Here is a 25,356-nt window from a genome sequence, read left to right on the forward strand (position 1 = left end):
AGACCAGTTAATTGCAAATACATAAAACTGAGCAAAGTACAAACAAAACAAAATCAAAGGAGAAGGGATACGTGATTGTGGAATCACGATCCTCTGCCTCCTCACACACAAAAAAGGTGCATTAGTTACTGAGTTGCAAAAGTCATCATAGAAAGCATAGAAATCAGGAGCAAAGACAATCTCTACAGAAAGTAACAAAAAATACAAATAGAAAAAGTTACTAATGCACCATTTAGTCACAGAATTTTTTTTTAAATATATTCACGGATTACCAGAAAGATCTTGAAAACCCCTATTTTGCTCCATGACCAGCACTTCCTGGCCGCAGACAGATTTTAAGTAACTTTTTGCTTAATGCTTGGTGTTTCAGGTCGGTGTTCCTTCCTCTCTGACACATTGCGCTTGACCTTGGCGGTGATTGGAGAAGAATCTGGGTTCAACGAAGGGCTTGAATGTGACTTCTTCAGTCCTGCGGTCTCACTTTCCTCATTACTCAGGAGTTGCTTGCCCCCTTCTTTCAGAATGTTGACATACATTTCATAACGGGTTTTCTGAAGGGAAAGGCAGACAAGAATGGCAGTCAGAACACTGCTCACCCAGGTGTATGTGAGGTTGCACACCTAGTGTGTTAACAACTTGGAGAACATAGTAAACCGAGTACATGGGCGGGGGGCAGTGGTAAAGCAGACTGACAGATTCATTCATTCAGATAAGAAACTAAGTTAGCATTGCAGTGACCATTTCTGCTGGATTCTGACAGGGTTCCATTATTTTTTAATGTCTGAGCAAGATTCATATATATCACATTTTCTCCCTCTCTCCCTCCACAGTTGTACTATTAGGTTGATTACACAATCAGGTTATATATGAGTCATAAATGTCTCTTTGACAGATTTTAGTTATTTTGGATATATCTCCAGAAGTGACATTGCCAAGTCATAGTGCTAAATTGTATTTCTAGTTTTTCTGGGAATCTCCATACAGTTTGCTATCAACAGTATAAAAGAGTTCCCCCTTCTCTACATCTTCAGCAGCATTTTAAACATTTTGTCTTTCTAATAAGAGCCCTTCTAACTGTAGTGTGATATCTCATTGCTGCTTCAATCTGCATTTCCATTGATGACTGGTGATGCTGAACATCTTTTCATACTTGTTGACTATTTGGCTCCTTTGTTCTGTCCTTTCTCTCATTCCCTTCCTCTACCTCTCACCTCCGTTCCTTGCAGACTGCCATTTTATAATCATTTCTTTTCTCTTTTTCTTTATGCTGGTATAGATTCTGGACATTAGTTTCTTGTGACATGAATGATTTGCAAATATTCTCATCCTGTAAGAGGTATTTCATTTTCAGTTTGATGCACGCTCATTTGTGAACTTTGGCTTTTGCTTTGACTGTGCTTATTAAGTAATATTCAAAAACATCTTTGCTTGGACCAAAGTACTAAAGTGTTTTCCCTGACACTTTCTCTCTCTCTCCTCTCTCTCTCCTCTCTCTCTCTCTCTCTCTCTCTCTCTCTCTCTAATAATATCTATATCTATATATTTTTTCCTCCCCCTTCAGTTGTAGTACTTGAACTCAGGGCCTGCAGGCTGTTCCTGAGCTTTTTTCTCAAGACTAGTGCTCTATCACTTTGAGCCACTTCTGAAAAGCTCCAGTTCTGGTTTTCTGGTGGTTAATTGGAGATAGGAGTCTCACAGACTTTCCTGCCCTGACTGGCTTTGTACCTCAATCTTCAGATCTCAGCCTCCTGAGTAGCTAGGATTACAGGCGTGAGCCACCAGTGCCTGGCTTCCCCAAACTTTTAGTAAATCACTTTTTTACGGGTTTAATGTACCAGAGACCAAAACATCTGATCAGTGTTAAAATACACAACACTGACCAAACAACTTTATAAATACTAAGAGACATTGATACTGTTTGCTGTTTTACTAACAGCCTCTTCCTCCATGGTAACGGGACAGCATTTTATTTTATTTTTGTAAATTACAAATCCATTCCCAGTCTGATGTCAGAAGCATGTCTTAAACAGACAGGGTAGCCCTTCTTCCTCAGCCCTCCCTTTCGTAGATCTCTCTGGAAGCTATGTGCCCTTGGAACTATGTGTCCTCGCTTTGGTCACTGACATGTAAGTATAAGTCAGGCCACTTCTGCAAAAACAGCTTTTATATCCTAATTACAAGCGATAAACAAAATGTTTGGAGCATGGTAGACATTCTGGAAGCATGAAATAAACATAAAAAGAAACAAGCCAATGTGCTCCCTGACAGCAGATTAGAAATTTAGGAAGACTGCACAAAATTAATGGTAGCATTTAACAGCCAGCAACCACCCACTCACATTTTTCTTAAGTGAGATGCAGAAGTATTTCTGCTGTTCAAACATTTGGTCAAGTTTCTAACGACTTTCAGCCATAAGCATTCCTAATTAATAAAATAAGATAGTCAGCTCTCAGTTTGGTCTCAATAATAAATACAAAAAAAATCCTGAGTTGTACATGTATCTCCTGTCAATTTTGCTTAGGAAAAATTACTTGATTAATAAGTTTTGATGTGGTTTAGCTTTGTTTTTCTGAAGATTCAATAAACTGTTTATGGGCATTACTTAAATATTCGGCATAGTGAGATTACATTATAAATATAAAATCAAAGATTATTTTTTCCATTGACAGTTTTACATCATTTACTTATCTCTATGGCTGGAGTGCAAGTCTTAGTCCCTTCCTATAAGCATACCACATGCAAGCTATTTAAGAGCTTCTAAGAGATTCTAGGAGCTAATAAAAATGAGAGTTCTTTACCAGTTTAAGGTTCTAGAGAATGATTTATTATTCTGGAATTTAGAGATAATTTTTAAATTAGGAGAAGAAAATCTAAAATTAGAACTTTTCTCTTTGACTCTACCTTTGATAAGCCATCTCAGAATATATTCAGAATCATGCCATTTCTCTTTGCTTCTAACACTTCTGTACAAAACCAAGCACAGTTATCTCATGCCTGCACTGCTCCAGCATCTGCCTAACTCTTTGCTTCTTTCTCTACCTCTGCCCATTATGTACACTTTTCTCAAGACAGCAGTCTGATAAAATACTCTTCTGATCAAAATACTCTTCTCATTCTTAAGATTGTCATCTCAACGTTTAGCTGTTAAAATATGTATTCCTAGGTTTTATCAGCCTGACCATTCTTACACAGAATTTACATGTAATGCATTATGATCACCATTTATGACTGGATATTCACTTGGATACTAACCTAAGATTCTTAAGCTCCCTAGGTTAGAGAATATTAGCTTTACATGTATTAATACTGGTAAGAAAGTGCTACTTAATAATAGTAATGCATTATACCCATGCTTTGACAATGTTTATAAACAAGTGGCAGAAAAGAAAACATGGGGAAAAGGAAAAATGAAACATGAAAAGAGTGGGGATCTTTTTTGATTTAGTATGCCACAAAGCTATCACTACATAAGAGTTTACACAGTCCCAGGTAGGGCATAAACACTAAGCCTAAGATGAGCTGGTCAGGGCTGGGAAGGTGGCTCAGTGGTAGAGTGCTTGCCTTGCATGCCTGAGGCGCTGGATTCGATTCCTCAGCACCACATAAGCAAAAAGAAAAAAGCTGGAAGTGGTGCTGTGGCTCAAGTGGGAGAGCACTAGCCTTGAGCTGAAGAGCTGAGGGACAGCGCCCAGGCCCAGAGTTCAGGCCTCATGACTGGACCTCCCCCCCTTCCCCCCGCCAAAAAAAATGAGCTGGTTAAACTGTGTCCATGAGAGGTACTGTGGGAGTGAAAGGACAGCCTTGTGGCAAGACAGCTGACTGCTGACAACGTCTCTAACTAATGAAAGTGGCGCTAATGCATTCTCTCAAATCCCCACTTAGCCTTCATCGTGGGTCTTGTTCAGGGGTGCGTCTTTCGTTAAAAAGGGCCAAGGGTGTTTGAGGAAAAGAAGGAATGCCTCAGGGACAGTTCCCTACCTTTGCTGATGTTGTTATTCTTTCTTGGTAGCTGCCAATTCATTCTCAAATCAAGTTTAAGCAATTTCAACTCTGAGCAGTTAGTTTCCTTCCTCAGGAACACTTCCCCCAGCATGAATAGATTTCTAGTAGTTCAAACTCATGCTATAATTCCACTAGCAGAGAAATAATTGGGATGGGATTTTTACCAAATACAACAGCAGTGGCTACTCTTTGCTGATAATCATCTGAGTACTGTTCTCTTGGATGTCACCCAGCTAGCAAGCTCCCTCTGTTAATTTCTTTCCTAACATTAACTATTTTCATGAAGTTTTCTATGACAACAAGTACCTAGTGCTTTCTTTTTCTATTACAATGTGTTCTTCAGTTAGTCATCTCCTTAATACTGTTTTTATGGGGGGGCATACATATATTTACTGAGCTCACATATATTTACTGAGCTCATCTTCACTATTTTGTAAAAACCCTGCTCAAATACATAGAAAAAAATTCTCTTTTCTCTAGTAGTAGAAGCAATGCCTTCAGGGATAAGTGAAAAATACTGTGTCTAGGCCATGTAAGCTGCTAGTTGGGTTGAATGTCAATTGCTTGCTGAAAAAGTCACAGCTATTGATATTCTTGGAGGAGAAGATTAATCACATCCCCATGTAAGCTGACATGCACTCCACAGTTTCTTCCCCATTGAGCTCTGAATACCATTTCATATTTCATTTATTAGAATCATATCTCCCTTTGACCTCTGATACAGAAACATAAAAGTAACAAGCTAAATAAAAATAAAATGCACTGTGATTTTTAACTTACTACTCCTATTTGCATTCAGCATCTCTTTCTCCAGCAATAAAATCCTGAATACATTTTCCCTGACATTTTGTTTCCTCATACAGCGAGGGTAAAAGGTCATCTTTAGACAGAATGAATAGAAAACCAATAATATCATGTACACAGCAACATGTCTTTTGCTCTTAGACTTTTACAATGGGAAAGAAGGAAATAATCATAAGTCCAAAACAAACAAAACAAGGAGCTTCTGAAATAACTGCTTATTTGCATACAGACTATCTCCATTTTTCATTAAAAAGACTGGTGACAGCCGGGCACTGGTGGCTCACGCCTGTAATCCTAGTTACTGAGGAGGCTGAGATCTGAGGATCACAGTTCAAAGCCAGCCTGGGCAGAAAAGTCTGTGAGACACTTATCTCCAATTAACCACCAGAAAACCAGAAGTGGTGCTGTGGCTCAAATGGTAGAGTGCTTGCCTTGAGCTGAAGAGCGCAGGGATAGCGCCCAAGCCCAGAGTTCAAGCCCCATGACCGACCAAAAAAAACAAAACAAAACACTGGTGACAGAATTGAGAGGTACTTTTTCCTGATAACTTAGCTCACCCACTTCTACCTGCTAGCTACTTCTGCCTGCTAACTAAGAGAGAAGCAACATTCAAGAGTTGTTATATAAAAACTCTATTGGGACTTACTGTTTTCAAAAAATATTCCTCCTATGCCACTCCCATATTAGGTAGAAGTAACCAACTGCACACATACATGCGCGTGCATGCAACACACACACACACACACACACACACACACACACAAACACACACACACACACACAGCAAGCCTCAGATTTTTAGTGTATACAGTTTGTACTCAAGGCTTTCTAGAAAAACCCAGGCAAGTGTGACCTCTGTCCTTTTCCTTTCAGATTCCATTTCTTCTGTATTGCTCTCTAAATAAACTTTGTGAATAATTTTTAGTTTTAAAAAATTAAGCATTACTTTTATGGGGTGGTATAAACAGAAGTCAAAAGCTTGTTTCTAATACAGACAAAAAAGGCTGTGATTATAAAATGTGTTTTGAGAGCTTCCCCTGTTTCCATTCTACATGGTCCCTACTTTGCCCAGGAGCTGCCATGGAATTTGGTCTAGAAAAGAAGCTAGAAAAAATGTAAACATGTCAAGGGGCCTATATCAATTTGGGCCAAGTGGACATGGAGACTGGCTTTGGTTATGTCCACTAAGTAGTTTTTTTTTTCTCCTTATAATGATGGTACCAATTTACTTTCAAGGTATTAGGATTCTTTTTCTTTGTGTTTTCATCAAAACTTGTTACCCTCTGGCCATTTGATAAGAGCTCTCATTCTGGTTCTCATCTGCATTTCCCTGGGGATGCTGGGTATCATTTGACATTCCTGTTGAACATTTGTAGGTAATCTTTGGGAAGTGTCTACTGAAGTTCTTTGTTCATTTTGTGTTATTTGTATGTGTGTGTGTGTGTGTGTGTGTGTGTGTGTGTGTGTGTGTGTGTGTGTGAAATTCCTGTATACTCTGTATATTCCTGTATACACTGTATATTACCTCTTAATGGAATACGTGATTTGCAAGTTTCTTCTCAAATTCTGTGAGTAGTATTTTCATTTTGAAGATAGTTTGTTGTGCAGAAACTTTTAAATTTTGTGTAGTTCTACTTCTTTTTGCTTTCTTTGCCTATGATTTTGGTGTCATATTAAGAAAAAAAGAGTCATGGCCAGTATCATGATGTATTTTGCCTATGTTTTCTTCTGTAAGCTGTCAACATTCAGACCTACTCTTTTAAGTCTATAATACATTTGGAGTTGATTTTTACATGCATGTAGGCTAAAAATCCATTTTTTCTTTTGATATATGGAATTCCTGCTTTCCAAGCACTATCTAATCTAATGAACAGACTATCCTTTCCCCCTTGTGTGTTCTTGGTGCTTTGGTTGAAGATTAGTTGACCATATATTTGTACTTTCCACTGGTTATATGTTTGTTGTTCTGTCAGTGTAATATTGTGTATGTGTGTGCACGCACAATGTGTTGGGGATCAAATCTAAGGCTTAATGCACATTAGACAGAAGTTCTACACTGAGCTACACCCCCAACCCAGCACTATCTATTGTCCATACACACATGCATACATGAGGACAAACTTGTACATATGTGCACATGTATATGCATTTTCTTTTTCTTTCTGAGGCTTAGCCTCATTACATTGCCCAGATGGCATTAAAATCCTAGGCTCAAAACATTCTCCCACATGAGCTTTATAAGTACCTGGGACTAGAGACAGATACCGCTAAGCTTACAGTATATATTTTGAAATCAGGAAGTACAACATCTCCAGCTTTTTATATTGGCTATTCAGGGTCTTTTCTGATCCTATATAAATTGTGGGACTTTCTATCGGTCTCTGTGAACAATGGCAGTGGTATCATGATAGGGACTGATTTGGGTCATACACATACCCAAGTGGTAAATTATTCTGATCTATGAACATGGTACATCTTCTTTCTGATTTACATGTTCTCTCCATATCTTCTTGAGCTTTCTTTTTAATGTTTGATATATACATGTGTATATATATATATATATATATATATATATATAAAATCACATTTTGTATTTCATTCTGTTAAAAGCATGGTATCATATTTATTGATTTACAAATGCTGGACCAGGCTTGTATCCTAGAAATAAACTCCATATAGTTATGGTGAATGATCCTTTTTAACATGCTATTGAATCCATTTGTTCATATTTGGCTGAGCATTTCTGAATCGGTGTTCATCAAAGACACATCAAAACACCTGCAGTGTGTTTCCTTAGACTGCTCATGTCTGCCTCTTTATCAAACAATATTAACTTCTTTTTCAACTATCTGTAAAACCTCTGGAAGAGTTTTTGTAATCCTCTGAATGCTCAATATGGCCACCATGAAGCCATGAGGCCCCAGGTCTTTTCATTTGAATGGGTGACTGATTACTATTCATTCATTATTTTCCCTTACAAATGGTCTCTTCAGATTTTCTATTTTCCTCATAATCTGGTTTGCCTAGGTGGAATGTATCTAAGAATTAATCTACCCCTTGAGGTTAACTAGCTTAATGGCATCTAATTGATCATAGTAATCTGCTTTGATGTTCTATGTTTCTGTTTTCTCAGTTGTCATGTATCCTCTTTCATTTCTGATTTTATTTATCATGTTCTTTTGCTTTTTTTCTTGCATTTGCTTGCTTTATTTTCAAAACCCCCAAACAAACCTTTCTTCTACTTGCCTTTTTTCTTTTTTAAATTTGAAATTAATAATTGAGTTTATGATGTACATCCCTCTAACGCAGCGCTACCTACGTCCCCTGATGTCTCTAAGTTGCAGTATGCGTGTTCTGTGCTTAATGCTCTTAGGGATCTCTGAGAGTTAGTCTAATAAGCGAGGTGATGGGAGTGACAGGCTCCTCAGAAACAGAAACTCTGATGGTTCACCTAATCCCATCTCATTTCTCAACTGGAAAACTGGGGCACAGAAAGGACAGCTGTGTGCCAAATATATCACTGTTAAGTATAAAGTGGCCTCTGGCTCCCATTCTTTCCTAAGTTTACTTACTGTTACTTTCTTTTACTCTTTTCTAATTTTGTGTTTTTATCTTTGAACTTTTTTTTTTTTTGGTCAAGCGTAGGGCTTAAACTCTGGGTGCTATCCCTGTGCTCTTCAGCTCAAGGTGAGTGCTCTACTGCTTGAGCCACAGCACCACTTCTGGTTTTCTAATTGGTTAATTGCCCAGGCTGGCTTTGAACTGTGATCCTCAGATCTCAGTCTCCTCAGTAGCTAGGATTACAGGTGTGAGCCACCAGCGCACGGCTATCTTTGAACTATTTTGTCATTTTCCTTCACATATTAACATAGCTGAAAATATGACCCACCCCAGTATAGATATTTTAAGCATATAAAACAGCTGATAAAAGAGGAACATAGGGAAAGTCATTTCCAGTAACATACTTAGCTGCCTATCCTGCCTTCTCTCAGGTATGGCTCCTGCTCTTAGCAATCATCTACTTAAAATGTGGCTCAAAGAATCCTGTTGGCAGGCTTTCTCTTCCCTTCAAAGGCCTCTATAATCATTTACAGATTATAATGCAGAGCATTTTAGTCCTCTTTCATCATGCAACACAAAATGAAATTCCAAATGACAATGTAAGAATTATGTTTCTATTATTAACTGGAATAAGCATCTAGACGATTCTGATCTCAGGTCTCTAGATATTGACTCATAAGACTTTAGCATCCACTAAAGAAAGGAAATTCAAATTTCCCCAGGAATCCTATTAACCTGTGCTATTTTGGTTCCTTAGATCTAAACATGTAACCCCTTTCATGATGCTGTCTGTAACAGCTAGACATTTCCAGGTGAGAACTAGTTACTGACACTGACATTATTGCTACTAATCCTCTTTAAGTATGCTAATGGATTTCTCCCTGGCTTTCACCAGGAAGAAAAATGGAAATAATTCTTATTTTTGTACTTTTATATTCAAGGCCACTTATAACTTAATAACTAATAATAATTTAACTTCAAAAGGTGGGTTTTTCCTTGGGCAGCTGGCAGAGTGCTGATATGCCTTCCCTTGCTCCAGTGAAAGGAAAGGTAGTCTATAAGATCCTTAATGTAAGAAGAATCTAATGTTGACAAAGAGAGACCAGAATTTGCTTATAAAGAGATACCTCTAAGTTCCCAGTCAACCACTATTCAACAAAATAAAAATCAAAAGTTCACAACTTGAAACTTATATTACGTGTGTTTCTAACTATGAGCTGTTGTAGGTTTCCCTAATGATAATATGTAATATATTTTTTTTCTAAAATTTACTCATTGAAAAGCAATCAGAAGAAATCACCAATAAAAACTAGAAATTCAGAGAAAGATTAATCTTGTGTTAAGAATGTCCCAGATTTTTGAATTTAAAATATTCTCTCCTATGATATTTTTCTTTTTCTGTCTTCTTGTAATGGGCATATGTTGTTTCTAACATCAAATTTCTTGACCACATGGCTGGTGTGGGTCCTCAGTGTCTTCAGCTATGAGCATATGCTACAATGGGGCATAATCCAGGAGTGGACAAGAAGCTGAATTCTAGCCCTTTAAGTCAAAGGGCTTTAGAGAACATCTTGAAGAATCTGAACTCTTACTTCCTGGATTGGAACTTGTGAACATATAAACTTGGAAGTAGCTCTCGTTCTCACCATGAGGGGGTATGTTTTCACCCGTTTTGTGAATACTTGAGATCAGGTAAGTTTTAAAGAACAAAAATTTATCTGGATCGTGGTTCTGGAGCCTGGCAGTCTGAGTGCAAGGCCCTGGCCTTCCGGGTGGTGTGACCATGGCAGAAAGTAGAAGGTCAGGAAAGGGCAGGAGTGAGCAAGAGTGGGCAAGCTCACTTCTATGATAAATGTACTATTGGGGAAAATCACTTATTCCTGAGATAATGGCAATGATTCAGTTGTGACAGCAAAGCTTCCATGACCTAATTAACTTGCACTATGGTCCACCTCCCAACATAGCTGTTTTGAAAATTAAGTTTTCAACACATGAACTTGGGAGGGCACATTCAGATGACAACATCCCATCCCTAGCCTCCCAAATTCGTGTTTGTCTTACAGTGTATGCATGCTCCTCATACGGGGTTATGTCCTAACAAACCCAATGTTTGTTTGTTGAAAGTCAGAAGAGAATTTGCTACATCTAACCAACTTCACATTATCGCTAACAACTAGTAGAAAGTGTAGATTGTTTATCTTAATGATTGTGAGTATCCTGGGCAGGCTGAGTGGAAGCCTGACCTCTAAGGTCCTCTGGGAGCTCAGAACAATAGCTTTCTTGGGCTGAGTCCAGGGGGCAGCTAGCTCCCAGTGATGATGGAGTGTCATGCTAGCCATTCTCCCAGCTGGCATTGCTCCTGGTAACTATCGTCCCTTGGACTTGAGGGTAGCCTTGCCCTGAGGTTTTAGTAGGCTTTGCCTTAGTAGGACTCCCTGTGATGGCATCTTCCCTGTGGCCAGGCTCTGCCTAAGCCTCCAGCTATCTGAAACATTAATTAAAAATAGGTGGAGAAAGTCATGACTCAATAGCTGCTGTATTCCATGTGCTCACAGGGTGAGCACTGTGTCCACACTGCTAAGGTTTCTAATTTGTACCCTTTTCAGTTGTACCTGTGTAAGAGGCAAGTTAAGATGTTTTGGTTGGGCATTTGAATTAGTTAAAAGTTCCCCATCTTTGTGCCTGTGCCCTTTGATCTGCACTATTATGCACTGCAGTCACTTTACAACCATCTTGGGCTCCAGGAAAGAAGAATTCATAGATAAAAGCAATGCCATCTTCTTATCATCTTTTTTTTTAATAGTCAAAAGTTAAGAGACCGCTCTCCAGACCACCACCCCTCACACTGGTTCCCCTTCAGTGGTGAAGGCTAACTTGTCTGGAACTCCTCAGAAATAAAGGCTGAGCTAATGGGCAACCTGTGACTAGAGACTGTTGTAACTCTGCATATTTTTCATACCCCTGACCCCCAATTCTCTCTGTTTAACCTGAGACCTGAAGTAGAGGCTTCAGTAGCACTCACTTCAAGACTGTTTCAGCATCTCTCACAACCCACTTCCGCATTTTCAGCTATTTGTTAGAGAAATCTTTCCAATATCTTTGCACTGATTATCTGTCTTGCTCTGTTTTAAGTGGCAAAAGCAAATTATCTGAGACTGAGTATTTTGCAAATAATGGAAAATTATGAAACTTCATGCTGTTTCATCCTATAGTGGAAATCAGGAGGCAAGAAAGGGCAAAAGAGGACTGAACACATTCCCAATACTTGCACTGAGGATTGTTTCTGAGACATGACCCATGTGTGACACATTCAAACCACACCAAAATAATCAATTTAAAGCCCACATTCAAAAGTGGTACTCAAAGCCTACACTCTGGCTACAGACTCTATAAAAGGGTTTGCAAACTCTAGGGACCAGACCACTATCACAAATGCAGAAAGCTGTTGAATGTGATACAGTGGGAGTAGTGGGAAGAAGATAGCTTGTCCTTCCCAAATGAATTCATCGTCTACAAATTCAGCTGGCCCAAGAGAACAGGTTGACCTTTGGTCTGCTATGAGTTACGTTGGCCAGCTGGTTCAGCTGGAGCTACAATGACCCTTGGGAGCCTTCAATCAATCTGACCTTGCATAATCCCTCTTCAGTAAATCTCTCAATAGCTCAAGCCCCAGTCATGGTTTAGTTTGGTTTTACATTGTTTCAATACTGAATCTGGAAAAATATAACTCAGCCTGGAAGTTGCTGGTAGCCCTGGCTGAAGTTGATTTGAAATTCTATTGTCTCGGCCTCACAGATAATGAATGTTTATTTTAAGAAATTAGAAAATAACTAAGTGTTTCACTATGGAACTATTAGGTTTAACAAATCTTTCACAAGTATGGAGTTAATTTTGTTATTTATTTTGATCAATTAAGTAAAAATAAACCCCAAGCAAACCAAACTCCCTTGCATCGCTAATCAATAGTCAGAAAGAGAAGTGTGCATGAATTTTGCTCCTATAAGTAAAAAATGAATCCTTTTTTTAACAGACTAACATGATTAACAGAAAAAAAAAAAAAAACAACAAAAAACTCTGACCCTAAGTCTACCGGAATTTCTACTATTTACTTGGAATGAGGATATGGTGATTTCTTAAGCACAGAAGGAGTTGAGAACCTGGCTCACCAGGAAGGAATGTTTGAACTGACTCATAAACACAGGAATATTCCCATGTTATCACTAACAGCTTGATATCCAGCCAGAAGAAAAGTGCTTTTCCTTACCAAGACTGGTTAAGATTAATAGAATTGATCTGAAACCAAAGGAAGCATGTGAATGATCATCTAACAAAGAACAGGTGAGAGACATCACCACTGGTTGCAATTTCTTATCAGAGAAAGCAGATGGGACTGGCGACTGCCTGTCCCACCTGCCTACCAGACTTGCTCTCAGAGGAGCTTCTGGCCCTGGCTACTGGGTTTTCTCAGAGAACTACTTCCACTGATGCTGTCTTTTATACAAAATGATAAAATTTTACTAAATCACTCAACAAATATATACCAAGTACATATTCTAGGATCTTGAGAGAGAGAGAGAGAGAGAGAGAGAGAGAGAGAGAGAGAGAGAGAGAGAGAGAGAGAGAGAGAGAGAGAGAGAGCTATGAATGATATACATTAGTTAAGAACTCTCTATTTAGTGTATATCCAGAGGGAGAAGCAACTTGCTCAGAAAATGTTATTATAAAGCAAAAGATGCTAAGCAAGGGCCACTGTAAGCTCTCCCAGCAGATGAATTCTGGTGGCTAAAGTCATAGCTCCATAGACTATAGTAAACATGGCTTCAATTTTCATTTAAGTTAGTGAAAAACAATGATTCACTTTTCAAAAGCATTCTTTCTACATAAACCTTTTTGGATGATATGCCTACAAAGTGAGGTTGTTTTCTACCTTCCTAGAAGACACAGGTTAATCCCACACATTTGATGTATTAGCATGTGTCTGACTTTAATGAGTCAAGGGGTCTGGAATGCAAACTTTGTGCTCCTCGAGGAGACAATTTGATGAAAGCAAGATTTAATATCCCAGAGCTGATCCAGCTTCATGTCAAGAGAATGAGAAAATACTGGTTTTTGCTGCACTACCTTTTCAGGAAAGGAAGGCCATACAAGATCCCTGGGCAGGGCATGTACTCCCCAGAGATCATCTTGCATTGACCTTGCAGTCATCCCACCTTCTGAGGACAGTCTCCTCCCCTTCCAAGTCAAGGGCTCAAAGCTAGGTGCTGAGTGCTGGAAGCGGGGGACTGAGGTGTTGGGAAATTTAATTAGAATGTGTGAAACAAAATGGGCTTCTGGCTTAAAGCTAGTCTAGAGTGTGAAGAATAATGATTGCTTCTTGAGAACTCCCATTTCCCAAGAATGAACACGCTGGGGAAAGATGAGCTGCTTACGCTTTTTTTGTTGTTGTTGCTCCCCGTTTCCTTTTTAATATATATTTTTCAAGTGTTCTGCTGGTAAGTCGCCTATAGATTTTGCTAATAAACTTTTGCCATTATCAAAAGGAACATATCTCCTGGTATCTTCATCCAACCAGAGCAAGCACTTGCTTGACTATGGAGAAAAATAGTTTATAGATCTGCAGTAAACATGCCATCTTTTAAGTTTAGAGTCCACATTTGGTGATAAAAATTTTACACCTGAGGAAGTTTTATTTAGTTTGATTTATTAAGGCCTCTATGGAATCCTTCTCAATTTGAGAGATGAGAGAGAACACAAACAGGAAGTGAACTTGAGGCTTGAGGCCCTGCATCATTGGAGCCCACAGTCCTGAACAGAGGAATGCAGACTTCACTGCAGACACAAGAACAGAGGAACACAACTACTAATAATGCAAATTATGGCGAAATGCAGATGGTAGGAAAGCATTCCAGGCAGAAGAAAGCAGATGAAGAAAAAGATAAAAATGTGTTTGGGGGAAACACATTTGCAAGCATGCAACTTCAGTACATAGAGGCTGACACAGGAAAGACCAGTGTTATGGAAAGGAAATCCTCTCTGAAGGGAAGTGGTGGAGCTCCCTGAGGGCACCCCAGGGCAGCTGTTGAGTACAACCTTGCCACTATCTGGGTTGAGCTTCAGAAAAATAATTGGAAAAGGATGGAGGATGAAATGAGGGAGAAGAGAGAGCGGATACAACTGTCAGGCTCAAGTATGAGATGAGAAAGATAGGACTAAGCAGAGAAGAAAATAAGCACCACGGTCAGGAACAGACAGCCATGAGTCACTGCGCAAGCAGTGATAATGCCAGTTTCAAGTATGAGGAGGAAGCAGGAGAGCGACATGGAAAGGAAGGAGAAGGAGGGGGATGGAATGGACTAGAGCCTCAGTGGATAAACACAGCTGTAGAGGTTCAGCACAACCAACAGAAAATTATACCTGAAAAGCTGAAAATTGATTCTGTTTTGGATTACATACATCTCTTTTTACAAAGACACTTTAAAGGTGATGGCTAAGGGGGAGAGTTGGAGCACCATGACACTATCTTGGACAGAACTTGCCAAAGGAAACATTTGGAAATACAATTCTTTTAGATGGCTTCTAAATGTTCTGTCTTTCCATATCACAGTGCAAGGATCCACATCGCTCTTTCCAATAACCATACGTGCTCTCCAGGAGAAATGGGCCCCAAATTAATTTCTCGATTCCTTTCGAAGGGCAGTGAGTAGCAGCAAGGAAAATGCTTGGCACTGAGTAATAGCAGGACTGCAGACAGGAGAAAATGCTGTAGGCTTATTTCTTCCATTTGGTTTGTTTGTTTGTTTGTTTATTTTTGCCAATACCAGAGCTTAAACTCAGGACCTCAGTGTTGTCCCTTAGTTTTTATGCTCAGACTAGTGTGCTACAACCTGAGCCACACCTCCACTTCTGACTTTTGCTGGTTAACCAGAGATAAAGAGTCTCAGGGGTTTTTCTGCCCAGGCTGACTTTGAACCTTGATCTTCATATCTCAGCCTCCTGAGTAGCTAGGATTACAGGTGTGATCCCCAATGTCTAGTCTCCTACTTTTTTGTATGAGTATACTTTTTTATATGAGTATATGCTGATCCTGAGGCTTGAACTCAAGTCCTAGGCACTATACCTCAGCTATTTTTGCTCAAGGCTAGCACTCTACCATTTGAGCCACGCCTCCACTTTTTTTGTGTGCTTGATTCATTGGAGACAAATGTCTCATAGACTTTCCTGTCCCAAGGGCTGACTTTGAACCATAATTCTCAGATCTCAGATCTAGCTAGGATTATTGGCATAAGCCACCAGTACCTAGCTTTCTATTTATTTGTTTGTTTCCAACTCTGCTGGAAGAGACACACAGACATGGAAAGTAGCTAGCTGTCCACTGTGCCCCACTGTTCTTTTCTTGTAACTTCACACACTATTCCAACCAGGTTGTCTGTTTGCTTTTAAGTGAACAAATTGGCCATCATTCTTTGATCCTTGTTTGACACTTAAATAGAATCACAAACTGAGGGGCCACCAGGACCAGCTACGTTAGGAAGTCCAAAATTAGAATCAGAGTCAAGGCAAGCTCTCTACTGCCCCCATGGACAAATGACAGAATAAGTGTTTATTCACATTTAGGTTCACCTACCTCAAACTCCAGATAGTGATCTTTCAGCTTGTATTCATCTACATCCTTGGCTTTGACCTTCTTGTCAGGAGGATATGAGCGGTGCTCAGCCAGCTCTGTGGTAATCTGCTTCAGTTTGCTTTCATGAGACTTCAGCTGTTCCTCCTGTAGGAAATGACTAAGCCACTTAGAGTGCACAAAGTGAATCGCTAAACAAAGTAGCAGATTTTCAAGAATCCCTTATGGAGAATGACTTTAATCCATCAAAAGTCCTGCGGCTCTGCTGCTACACCATTCTGACCAATAGATGCAGCCAGTGCTTCTTCATGCTTTCCTAGGAAGGCCACTGAGATCAGCCTCCCTAACTGGGCCCCTTACCACAACACTAAATGGCTTCAGAGCCTTTTATCAGCTATAACTGTCACCCAGTTGGGACCAAGACTCTCTCCCTTTTTAAAATTATCTTTAAGGAATGGTACAGACATATCAGTTTGGGAATACAATGTATCTTGAGAGAAACTCTTAATAGGCAAGTCACTAGGTGAGCAATTATGCTCCTAGACTTAGAACCATATAAGTTACTTCACCACCAATTCATGCTCACTCAGCAATGCTGCTAGTCAACTGTCTACCCATCACAATGAATTTGTCTTCATATCATGTTTTCCCTTTGGAAATACTGCATGAAATCTATCAGGCATTATTCTAAAAAGAGCAAAATACAGCTGTTTCTTCTTTCCAAGTAGCAGAGATTTTGCACCTCAATTCCACTGACTTCCATTTCCCTGAGTTAAAATGTATCCATTGATTATCATCACAACAGCATTAATACAAGTACTGGGCAACAGGACCATGAACAACTGATTCCGTGTCAGGAGAAATCCATTAGCATAAGTCATTTTCCTGCAGTAGTTTGAAAACATACTTGAAACAAAGATGTATGAATTCTCTTTTATTCCTAAAATTGTATACAGCTTATTATTCTTTTTCCCCTGCAAATTATCCAAAATCTTGAATATAAGTTTCATCTTTATAGCGCAAAATAAATAGATAAAGGTAAACAAAGAGAAGCTGATTAAAATATACATACATACATATATACCTGTTCTTCAAAAATTCTCATATCCTGTAATTGTGCCTAAAAGTTCTAAGGTATTTTTGGGGGGAGAGGGGACTATTCCTTAGGCATTGAGAAAGTTTTTAAACTCTAAGAACTATGAAATATTACTATTTGGGTTGACAGTAAGACATATAGTATATTTTATTTACAAAATATTGGAGGATATCTACTCAAATATTTAATATTGATGAAGAAAATGATCAAAATATTAGAAAACGAATCTAGGTAAGCATGACAAAAAGCATGACAAAAAGTAAGGAGCAGGAGCAAGAGTAGAATGTGAAGGAAACTGATGAGATAAAGTGACAGAACTTTGGGGTAGAATATGCAGGACACAGTAGAGTGGAGGTGGGGTAGGGTGTGGTTTTGGCCCGTGAAGGAGGCAATCCCAAGAATGGCTTCTTCTGAATGCCGCCCTCCCAATGCTGCTGGGCCTACGTTAATGCCAGAAGCAGGCACCTAAACTTTCCTTTGATCACTCTATAGCTTGACTCATTGCAATGTTCAGCATTTATTATTTACTGATTATCCATTCACTCAAACTTCTGCAAGAGAATGGCTGGAATTCAAAGGACTGGGAACTGAACACGAGGACTGACCCCATGAGGTAAAAGTAAGTAGAGAAGCATGGAAAGGCTTGAAAGCAGAGACTGCAGTATAGTGTGTCTACGTATGACCGACTCCAGCTCTGGGCCACTCACCTAGCTTATAAGGAACTCTTGGTACAGACTGGATCTAAACCCCTTGGTGGAGCTGTGAATGAGGCATGTTGCACAAGTCCTAGGATAATCCTTATGCATATTCAAGCCTGAAAATAGTTTTCTTGGTGGTTATAAAGGCAGACCCTGAATAGATCCTAGCTCTACTAGAAGGGAGAAAACAAGTTGAATTTCAACGTAGTATCTTCACCCACAACAGAAGACAAATGTGCTCTGACAACACTGTCATGAAAAACAAGTAGAAAAGGTGACTCCTACACAGCAGAGCTGTTCAGGAAGAACCGTACCACACTGACAATGATCAATTTTAATAATTGAGGCTAATAAGCTTTGGAGAGAAGACAAGAATAAATTAAAGCAAAGCTCACAAATGACAGGGTGACAAACAATATGTCTTAAAAGTACCAAACAATCTTTTAATTGAATATTTAATTTTCTCTTCACATTGTTTATCTTTTTTTCTCAGCAGGGCACTCATATTGCTGTAATAGTTTATAAATGGAAATTGCCCAAGAGGTTCTGGTATTTAGGAGAGTCATGGGCAGGTTGTAGGTTGGTGGAGAAAAGAAAAATGGTCAGTCTGAGAGATCCAGAAGAGAGATCCTGGGTTAAAAGCAGTGGATCTCAACAGAAGGGGTGGATCTGACCCCACAGGACATCTGGCAATGTCCAATTCTATTTATTACCTTTGAAAAATAAATGCCATTCTTCCCTGTAAGCTGAAATAGATTGGTCCTTTCTACTGCTAAGTTTTTTAGTTAATATATAACTAAATTTCATGGCAATAGTAATGTAACATAGCAAGGATCCAACATATTAATACAAATCAGCATGAAGAAAATAGGAAAGCATGTCAACTCTCTTCCTACTACTCTTATAACTTATAGTAAGCCTCATTCCTCACTCCTTTCCATTCTGTAGTCAAGGAACATAACATATTCCCACAACTCCAACCCAAACTGCTCTCACCAGGTGAGAACATCTTTTTCTTTTCCTCCTTTCGATGTTTATCTTAACACAACATTCTCCATGTTTGGTTAAATTTTAACCAAGTAACTTAAAAACATATTATTCTGTGTTTGAACACTGGACACCACAATATTTGGAGATAGGAAGGCAAGACTCTGAAACACCCATATAAGGAAAGCAAGAGATGGTGAGATGAGGTTCCCTATATCTCATCAGTTCCCAGCTGTCTGACTTTAGGTAACAGCTCTTCTTCCCATTTCAAAAAGACACTGGAGCTATACTTTCTGTGTGCTCAAATACTTTTATCTATGCCTTTCTGCTACAGCTAAATTATTCTGCTCAGATTATTGAAGGCCTTTCTCCTGGTGGTGACTTCTCTCCCTTTTATCACATTGTCATGAGAATAATTTTTAAAGTACAATTTTGATTGCATTACTATCTTGCTAAAAACTACACCCTGAAGACACTGGGAGACATGAGAGCACCCAAAAGCCTGCAACACGACAGACAGGCTTAAATGATTTGAACCCTCAAATCCTGGGTGATCACAGCAAGACTCTGCTATTTCTATTGTAAGAAATAAGAGGGTAGCCTCGTGGGGCAATGGTAGTGGGGTAGTGCAGACAGGTTTAAGATTAGTAGTGCGATAAAACATCTCTAAGTAGGATAGGAATATGGCAAAACATGGTTTTAAGAAAGAAGAGCTGGACAATTAAAAAAAGCAGTTATGAATGACCAATAGACACATGAAAAAATGTTCAACATCTCTGGCCACAAAAGAAATGCAAATCAAAATAATATTGAGATTCTACTTTACTCCAGTTAGAATGGCCATTGTCAAGAAAACTAACAACACCAGATGCTGGCAGGAATGTGGCCAAAAGGGAACACTACTAGATTGTTGGTAGGAATAGAAACTTGTTCAACCACTCTGGAAAGCAGTATGGAAGTTCTTCAAAAGACTAAACAGAGTTTCTTTTTTGCCCCAGAAATCTACTTCTGGGCATTTATCCAAAAGACCACAAACAAGGCCACACTAGAGCTACCAACACAACCATGTTCATTGCAGCATTCTTTACCATAGTCAAGATATGAAGTCAACCCAGATGCCCTTAAGTGGATGAACAATCAAAAAAATGTGATATATATATATATATATATACAATAGAATTTTATGCTTCCATTAGAAAGAATGAAGTACAATTTGTAAAGAAATAGAAAGACCTGGAAAAAAACGTATATTAAGCAAAGTAAGCCAGACCCATAGAAACACAGGTTGTATGATTTCCCTCATTTGTTATAACTAGAATGTGTCTATAAATCTTCAAGGAAATATAATAATGGTAAAGGACATGAAAAATTATACAGGACTCTAGACAGTTACTCAGTGAGACAAAAGGAGGCTATTCTTAGGAGCGGATCATAAAGGCTAAATAGCTATGGACATATGAACATATAAAATAATATTTATTAAAATGAACTCCAAGAAATGGAAACACAAGTTTTTTTGTTATTTTTTATTGTTTTATTTTCTCCTTGTCACTGTTTTTGATTTCTGTACCTTCTGTCTTGTATGTAAGTTTATCTGTTTTGGGGAGTGTAAGAGGGAGCACAGAAATGGTGGGACAAAGAGTGTACAAATGCAGCGATGATACTCACTAGACTCTATGTAGAAAAAAGCTATACAACTTGTGGGGGGGTCAGGAGGGAAAAACTGGGAGAAAGCGAGGGAAGGGGAGACTTACGTAATTGTAACTCCTCTGTATATTACTTTTATAATAACAATAAAAAGTAAATATGTAAATATGCCTGGTTTAATTTACCTTTGATTAGCCTAGAAATCCCTAATGTTGCTGGAGACATAGTTCAGTGATAGAGAACTTATCTAGAATAGGTAAGGCTGTGGGTTTGATTACCAGCCCCACAAAACTTCCCCAAACCCACAAAGTCCAAATGTTCCATTCAGTTCTACTCTGAGTGTAGAAGAAGGCCCTATCTACAGCACTGTGACCAGTGAATATTGAAAATATTTTTATACAGCTAGCACCAAATACAGTCAATGATAAGTAAAATTAACTAATGAGCAGATGGAAGAAAACCTTGCTAGGAAGCTAGGATATAACCCAACATTGGCTAGTCAAAAATTACATGAGTAAATATAAGCCCAGTACATTGCACTACCCCACTGTACAATAGCCCTAACTGGACAAAGGATCCCATCTGCCCTCAAGATATTATGTACTCCTGAATAAAATTATAAATATTATTGTTATATTATTATAAAATTATAAATATTATTAAGATTATATTTTTTTCCAAGTGAAAAGTCTGTCACAGTGAGTTACCTGAGATAATTTCGTTGTAGTGGCAGGCAGAAGTGGGCGGCTGAACTTCTTTTGAGACCCAATGGCTGCTGGAAATGGTGGTGCAGAAAACACTGCTGCAGTACAATTAATTTTGTTTATCCATCCTTGCATCTCCTCAGGACTCCTGGGAAAGAAAGACATAGTCATATTACAGTATTTACATATACAAGTACATCACCCTTTGCCTACTTCTTATTACTGATAAAAAACCCTAAGAAAGCTTCTCCAGAGAATTCTCAATTATGATCACTGAAACAGTACAAGGTCTACAATCCATGCTGATCATTGTGTAAGATTGGGATCAGCTTCCTAGGCTAAAATGGGTAAAAAAGAGAAGTATATTTATTAAACCTTTATTTTCTGTTCAATACTAGGCTAGGTCAAAAATCAATTAATTTCGTTTAACCAAATAATTTTATGCTGGAACCTAGCTGAGGAATTCATGGATGCAGGGATTATAAAAGAAAACTAGGCTCACTGTAGAAAACAATTTGATGGCTTCTTCAAAAATTAACTCTAGATTAGTCTACAACCTAGCAATTCTTAAAGAAATACCCAGAAAGAAAAAAAGACTTATAAGCACACAAAGATCTGTATGGCTATAAGACATCTTTATTTCTAAAAATCAAATAGGGAGAAACAACTGGGCAGTCTATCAATTAGCAAATGGATAAAAAAATTTTATATACCCACACAATCATATTGTATTCACCAATAAAATAAATCAAAGAAGCCAGAAACAAAAAAGCATGTTCTGCTGTGTGATTCCACTTATATAAGAGGTTCATAGAAAGCAATGCTAAAGAGACAGAAAGTAGACAGTGGGGGCCTAGGTTGAAGGTGATGGCAAAACAAGGGAATCTTCTGGAATGATGGAAGTGTTCCAAAAGTGGATGTAGTAAATGTGGAAATTTACAAAAAGCATAGAAGTACAAATTTGAAGCAGGTAAGTTTTCGTTATACTTTATATAAGGTACAAAACTGTTAGAAAAAATACGAAGCCTGAGATGGAAATCATCTGATGGCATGATCATACTTTGATGTGTAATTATATCCCCCAACCCATTTCATAATTTCATAAAATGAGTGTTTAAATAGTCACAAACTAGAAAAGATGATCTACCATACATATGGTTACTAAACAAGAGGTGAAAAATATCAGCCTAATCTAAACCTTACTACCCTGATAGCACCAGACACCAGCTCCTCACTGCACCTAGGAGCCTCTTAGTTTCATTTCTCCAGCTCCGTTATTTCCTGACTGCCTTTTTCACTAGCTCTAACTAAAGTAGTTACATCTCTCTAGGTATTACATCAGGTATTTTAAAATTTGAAAATATTAGGGGAGAGTATAATCTGAAAGACTTTGACTAATAGCTGCAATCATGCATCTGGCAGCGTGTCCCTTTGAGGGTTAACTATTCTACCCCATGCTCACCCCTACTCCACAGTAACTTGTTTGCTTATATCACCTCATGTCAGCAAATTCATGCCTTCAAAGTATCTGTAAATTTCCAGAGTGGAAGATTTTGTCTTTTGTTGTTGTTGGTGGTGGTGGTCATGGGTTTTGAACTCAGGGCATTGTTGATGAGCTTATTTGCTCAAGTCTAGTGCTGGACCCCTTTCAGCCACGGCTCTACTTATTGTTTTTTGGTGGCTGATTGGTGATAAGAGTCTCGTGGGACTTTCCTGCCTGGACTGGCTTTGGACTGTGACCCTGAATCTCAGATCTTATTCCTGAGTAGCTAGGATTACAGGTGTGAGCCACCAGTGCCTGGCCATTATTTTTTCATCTTACATTGTTTTGATTAATAAGCAGAAAGATACCTTTAAGATACTTTAATATCAAATTTTAAATTCACTGTCACTTGGGGTCACCTCAAAAGTGCAATGCTGTGGGTGATTCAGAGATGAAGTCCAATCATGCTCAAGTAGTTTCCTAGTGAAAATTCAAAGCTCTTTACAAGTCCAGAATTCCTCCTGTGAAATGTTCTGTCTAATCTAAAATCAGTCTCCAGACCTCTTACTAGACAATGTGATTTCATCTTTTGTTTCTAGAATAATCATAGACTATCAGAGCTCAGAGAGAAATGAGAATAAGATAAAAATTTACACTTACTAAAGAGCTTTCTACCTTCCAGACATTGTGGGAGGTGCTTCACGTACTATCTCATTTAACTGTTACCAGACCCCCTCTGAAATAAACATTTTCACCACCAGAGCGGTAAGAACAGGTTTGACCAGGTTGGAAAATTATACGCTAGGAGAAAGAGCTAGGCAAGAGTAATCTGAACCCAGGCCTGTTTTACTCATTTTGTGAGAGTATTTGTCTACTAAAGCATTCATATTTTATTGATAAGGACAGCCAGTACTAGAAAAACAGAGCTGTTCTATATCAGACAACATCCTTGAGCCCAAGGAGTCTACTTCTTATAATAATCTTTGTATAGTGATTTCTAAAGTGTAATAAGTTAATGACTTGTCTTCAATTTTTAAAAATGTCCCTACAGAGTCTGATTCTATTCCTAACATAGAGTGCTAATCAAATGAACATTTAAGAAAAAAAAAAGGAAAAAGAAGCACACCAACAAACATACTGGGTTTGGAAGAGCAGGACCCTCCAGTCGGCAGTTTTGAGCTTAAACACATTGGGCTTCTTCTCATAGTCGGTGGCCTTGGAAGCCAGGGCGTGGTGCACACTCACAGCGTTCTTCAAGTCCTCCTCAGACAAGGCTTTCTCTGGCTTGTATTCATCCTACAGATGACACCAAGACAACAAATGATGCTTCATTGATCAGATTTCAACAAATTCTCTTTTGAAAACCTAAAACTATGGGAAAGGCTTTTAAACACCCATAAACCAAATTTGACTTATTTCTGGGACTATTAGAAGCAAAAAAGACCCCAAAACCAGTGTATGTACACTACTGATGTACTATATTTTCGTTAAAAAACAACAACAACAAACAAGAAAGGATGTTAAAAACTCCTCTTTCTCCTATAAAGAGAACACATTCAGCCAGGCTTAAGCCTGTAAAACCAAAATCCAGAGATTTGCAGTTTGAAACCTGCCTGAGAAGACTACATTGCCAAAATGAAAGCAAAAAGCAGGGCTGGGGGTGTGGTTCAAATGGTAGAATTCAAACACTAGTACTGCCAATAATATAAGAATACAGACCTACACACACACACACACACACACACACACACACACACACACACACACACCAGTAGAATGTTCTGTTATTGCATTGTAAATTGGCAATTATTTCCCCTTCTCTCCACCAACACATCTGCCAATCAAGCAATTCAAATGTACCATTGCCACGAATTCAAACTGAGTGAAAAATAAGCAACAGGCTTATGATCACCTTAATGATCACTGTCAGCATCAGTCCTGAGAGGCAAAAGCCTCTGAAATACAAAGCAAGCACCAGCGGCCATGTAAAGATCACCCAAATATACAGAGTTAAGCGGCCAAGTTTCTCTATTGGAATTGCAAGTCTGATTTTTTCTAACTGCCAGAGGCTTATGAGCTGCTCTTGACAATGACAAACAGTGGAGAATAAAAGAAAATACAAAAAATGATTACACAAATTTGTTCCAGTATTGGTCCTATCAAGTCACACAATTTTAAATCAAGTTATGTTGTGAGGTCTTAATCTTGTCCTTTATAAAGTATTTCTCTCTTAGTGATTATTTAGTACTCTAAAGAGTCATGGTTCCTTCCAGGTTCTTTTTTTCTTTCTTTTTTAAAAATGAGAGCAGATATTTCAAGTAAATGGACATGACTACAAAATTCTACCCAGCCTTAGGATTACGCTACCACAGAACTCTGCAGGTCTGCCCTCCATTCAACATAATTTAGTTTCCAGATAGAAATCTGACATAGGTAAAAAATGGAGGAAAGAAATGTCCAATGCTAGAAATTACTTCCAGACAGTTTATATGCTGCCTCCCTTTCCAAACATAGGATGCCCCGGAACACCTGATACTTGATTTTTATTTTTATTTTTTGTAGAGACTGGCTTAGAAACATGTAAGTACCTTTTTTGATATTCTAGGTCCACGATTCAGACTTTTCTCTCTTTTTGTGGTACTGGGATTTGAACTCAGAGCCCCACAGTTACTGAGGGCTCTACCACCTGAGACACACATCTAGCACTTTTTGCTTTCATTTCTTTTTAAACAGCGCTTAATGCTTTTGTTCAG

General features: G+C 38.6%; 1 protein-coding gene across 6 annotated transcripts in view; it reads right to left on the reverse strand.

Moving 5' to 3' along the window:
- Window positions 1-221: 221 nt before the first annotated feature.
- Psd3 (pleckstrin and Sec7 domain containing 3) overlaps window positions 222-25,356 on the reverse strand; it is a 338,007-nt gene continuing 312,872 nt past the window's right edge. For all 6 annotated transcript variants that reach the window (XM_070016552.1, XM_070016554.1, XM_070016556.1 and 3 more), the window contains 4 exons: window positions 23,742-23,899; window positions 21,124-21,268; window positions 15,992-16,135; window positions 222-551 (listed from right to left, as the gene is read on the reverse strand). In XM_070016552.1, coding sequence (XP_069872653.1) covers window positions 336-551; window positions 15,992-16,135; window positions 21,124-21,268; window positions 23,742-23,899 — 663 coding nt within the window. In that variant the 3' untranslated portion in view covers window positions 222-335. The remainder of the gene's footprint in view (window positions 552-15,991; window positions 16,136-21,123; window positions 21,269-23,741; window positions 23,900-25,356) is intronic.

This window comes from Dipodomys merriami, unplaced genomic scaffold, assembly GCF_024711535.1.
Source record: "Dipodomys merriami isolate MVZ:Mamm:240054 unplaced genomic scaffold, mDipMer1.0.p SCAF_12, whole genome shotgun sequence".
Taxonomy (NCBI): domain Eukaryota; kingdom Metazoa; phylum Chordata; class Mammalia; order Rodentia; family Heteromyidae; genus Dipodomys; species Dipodomys merriami.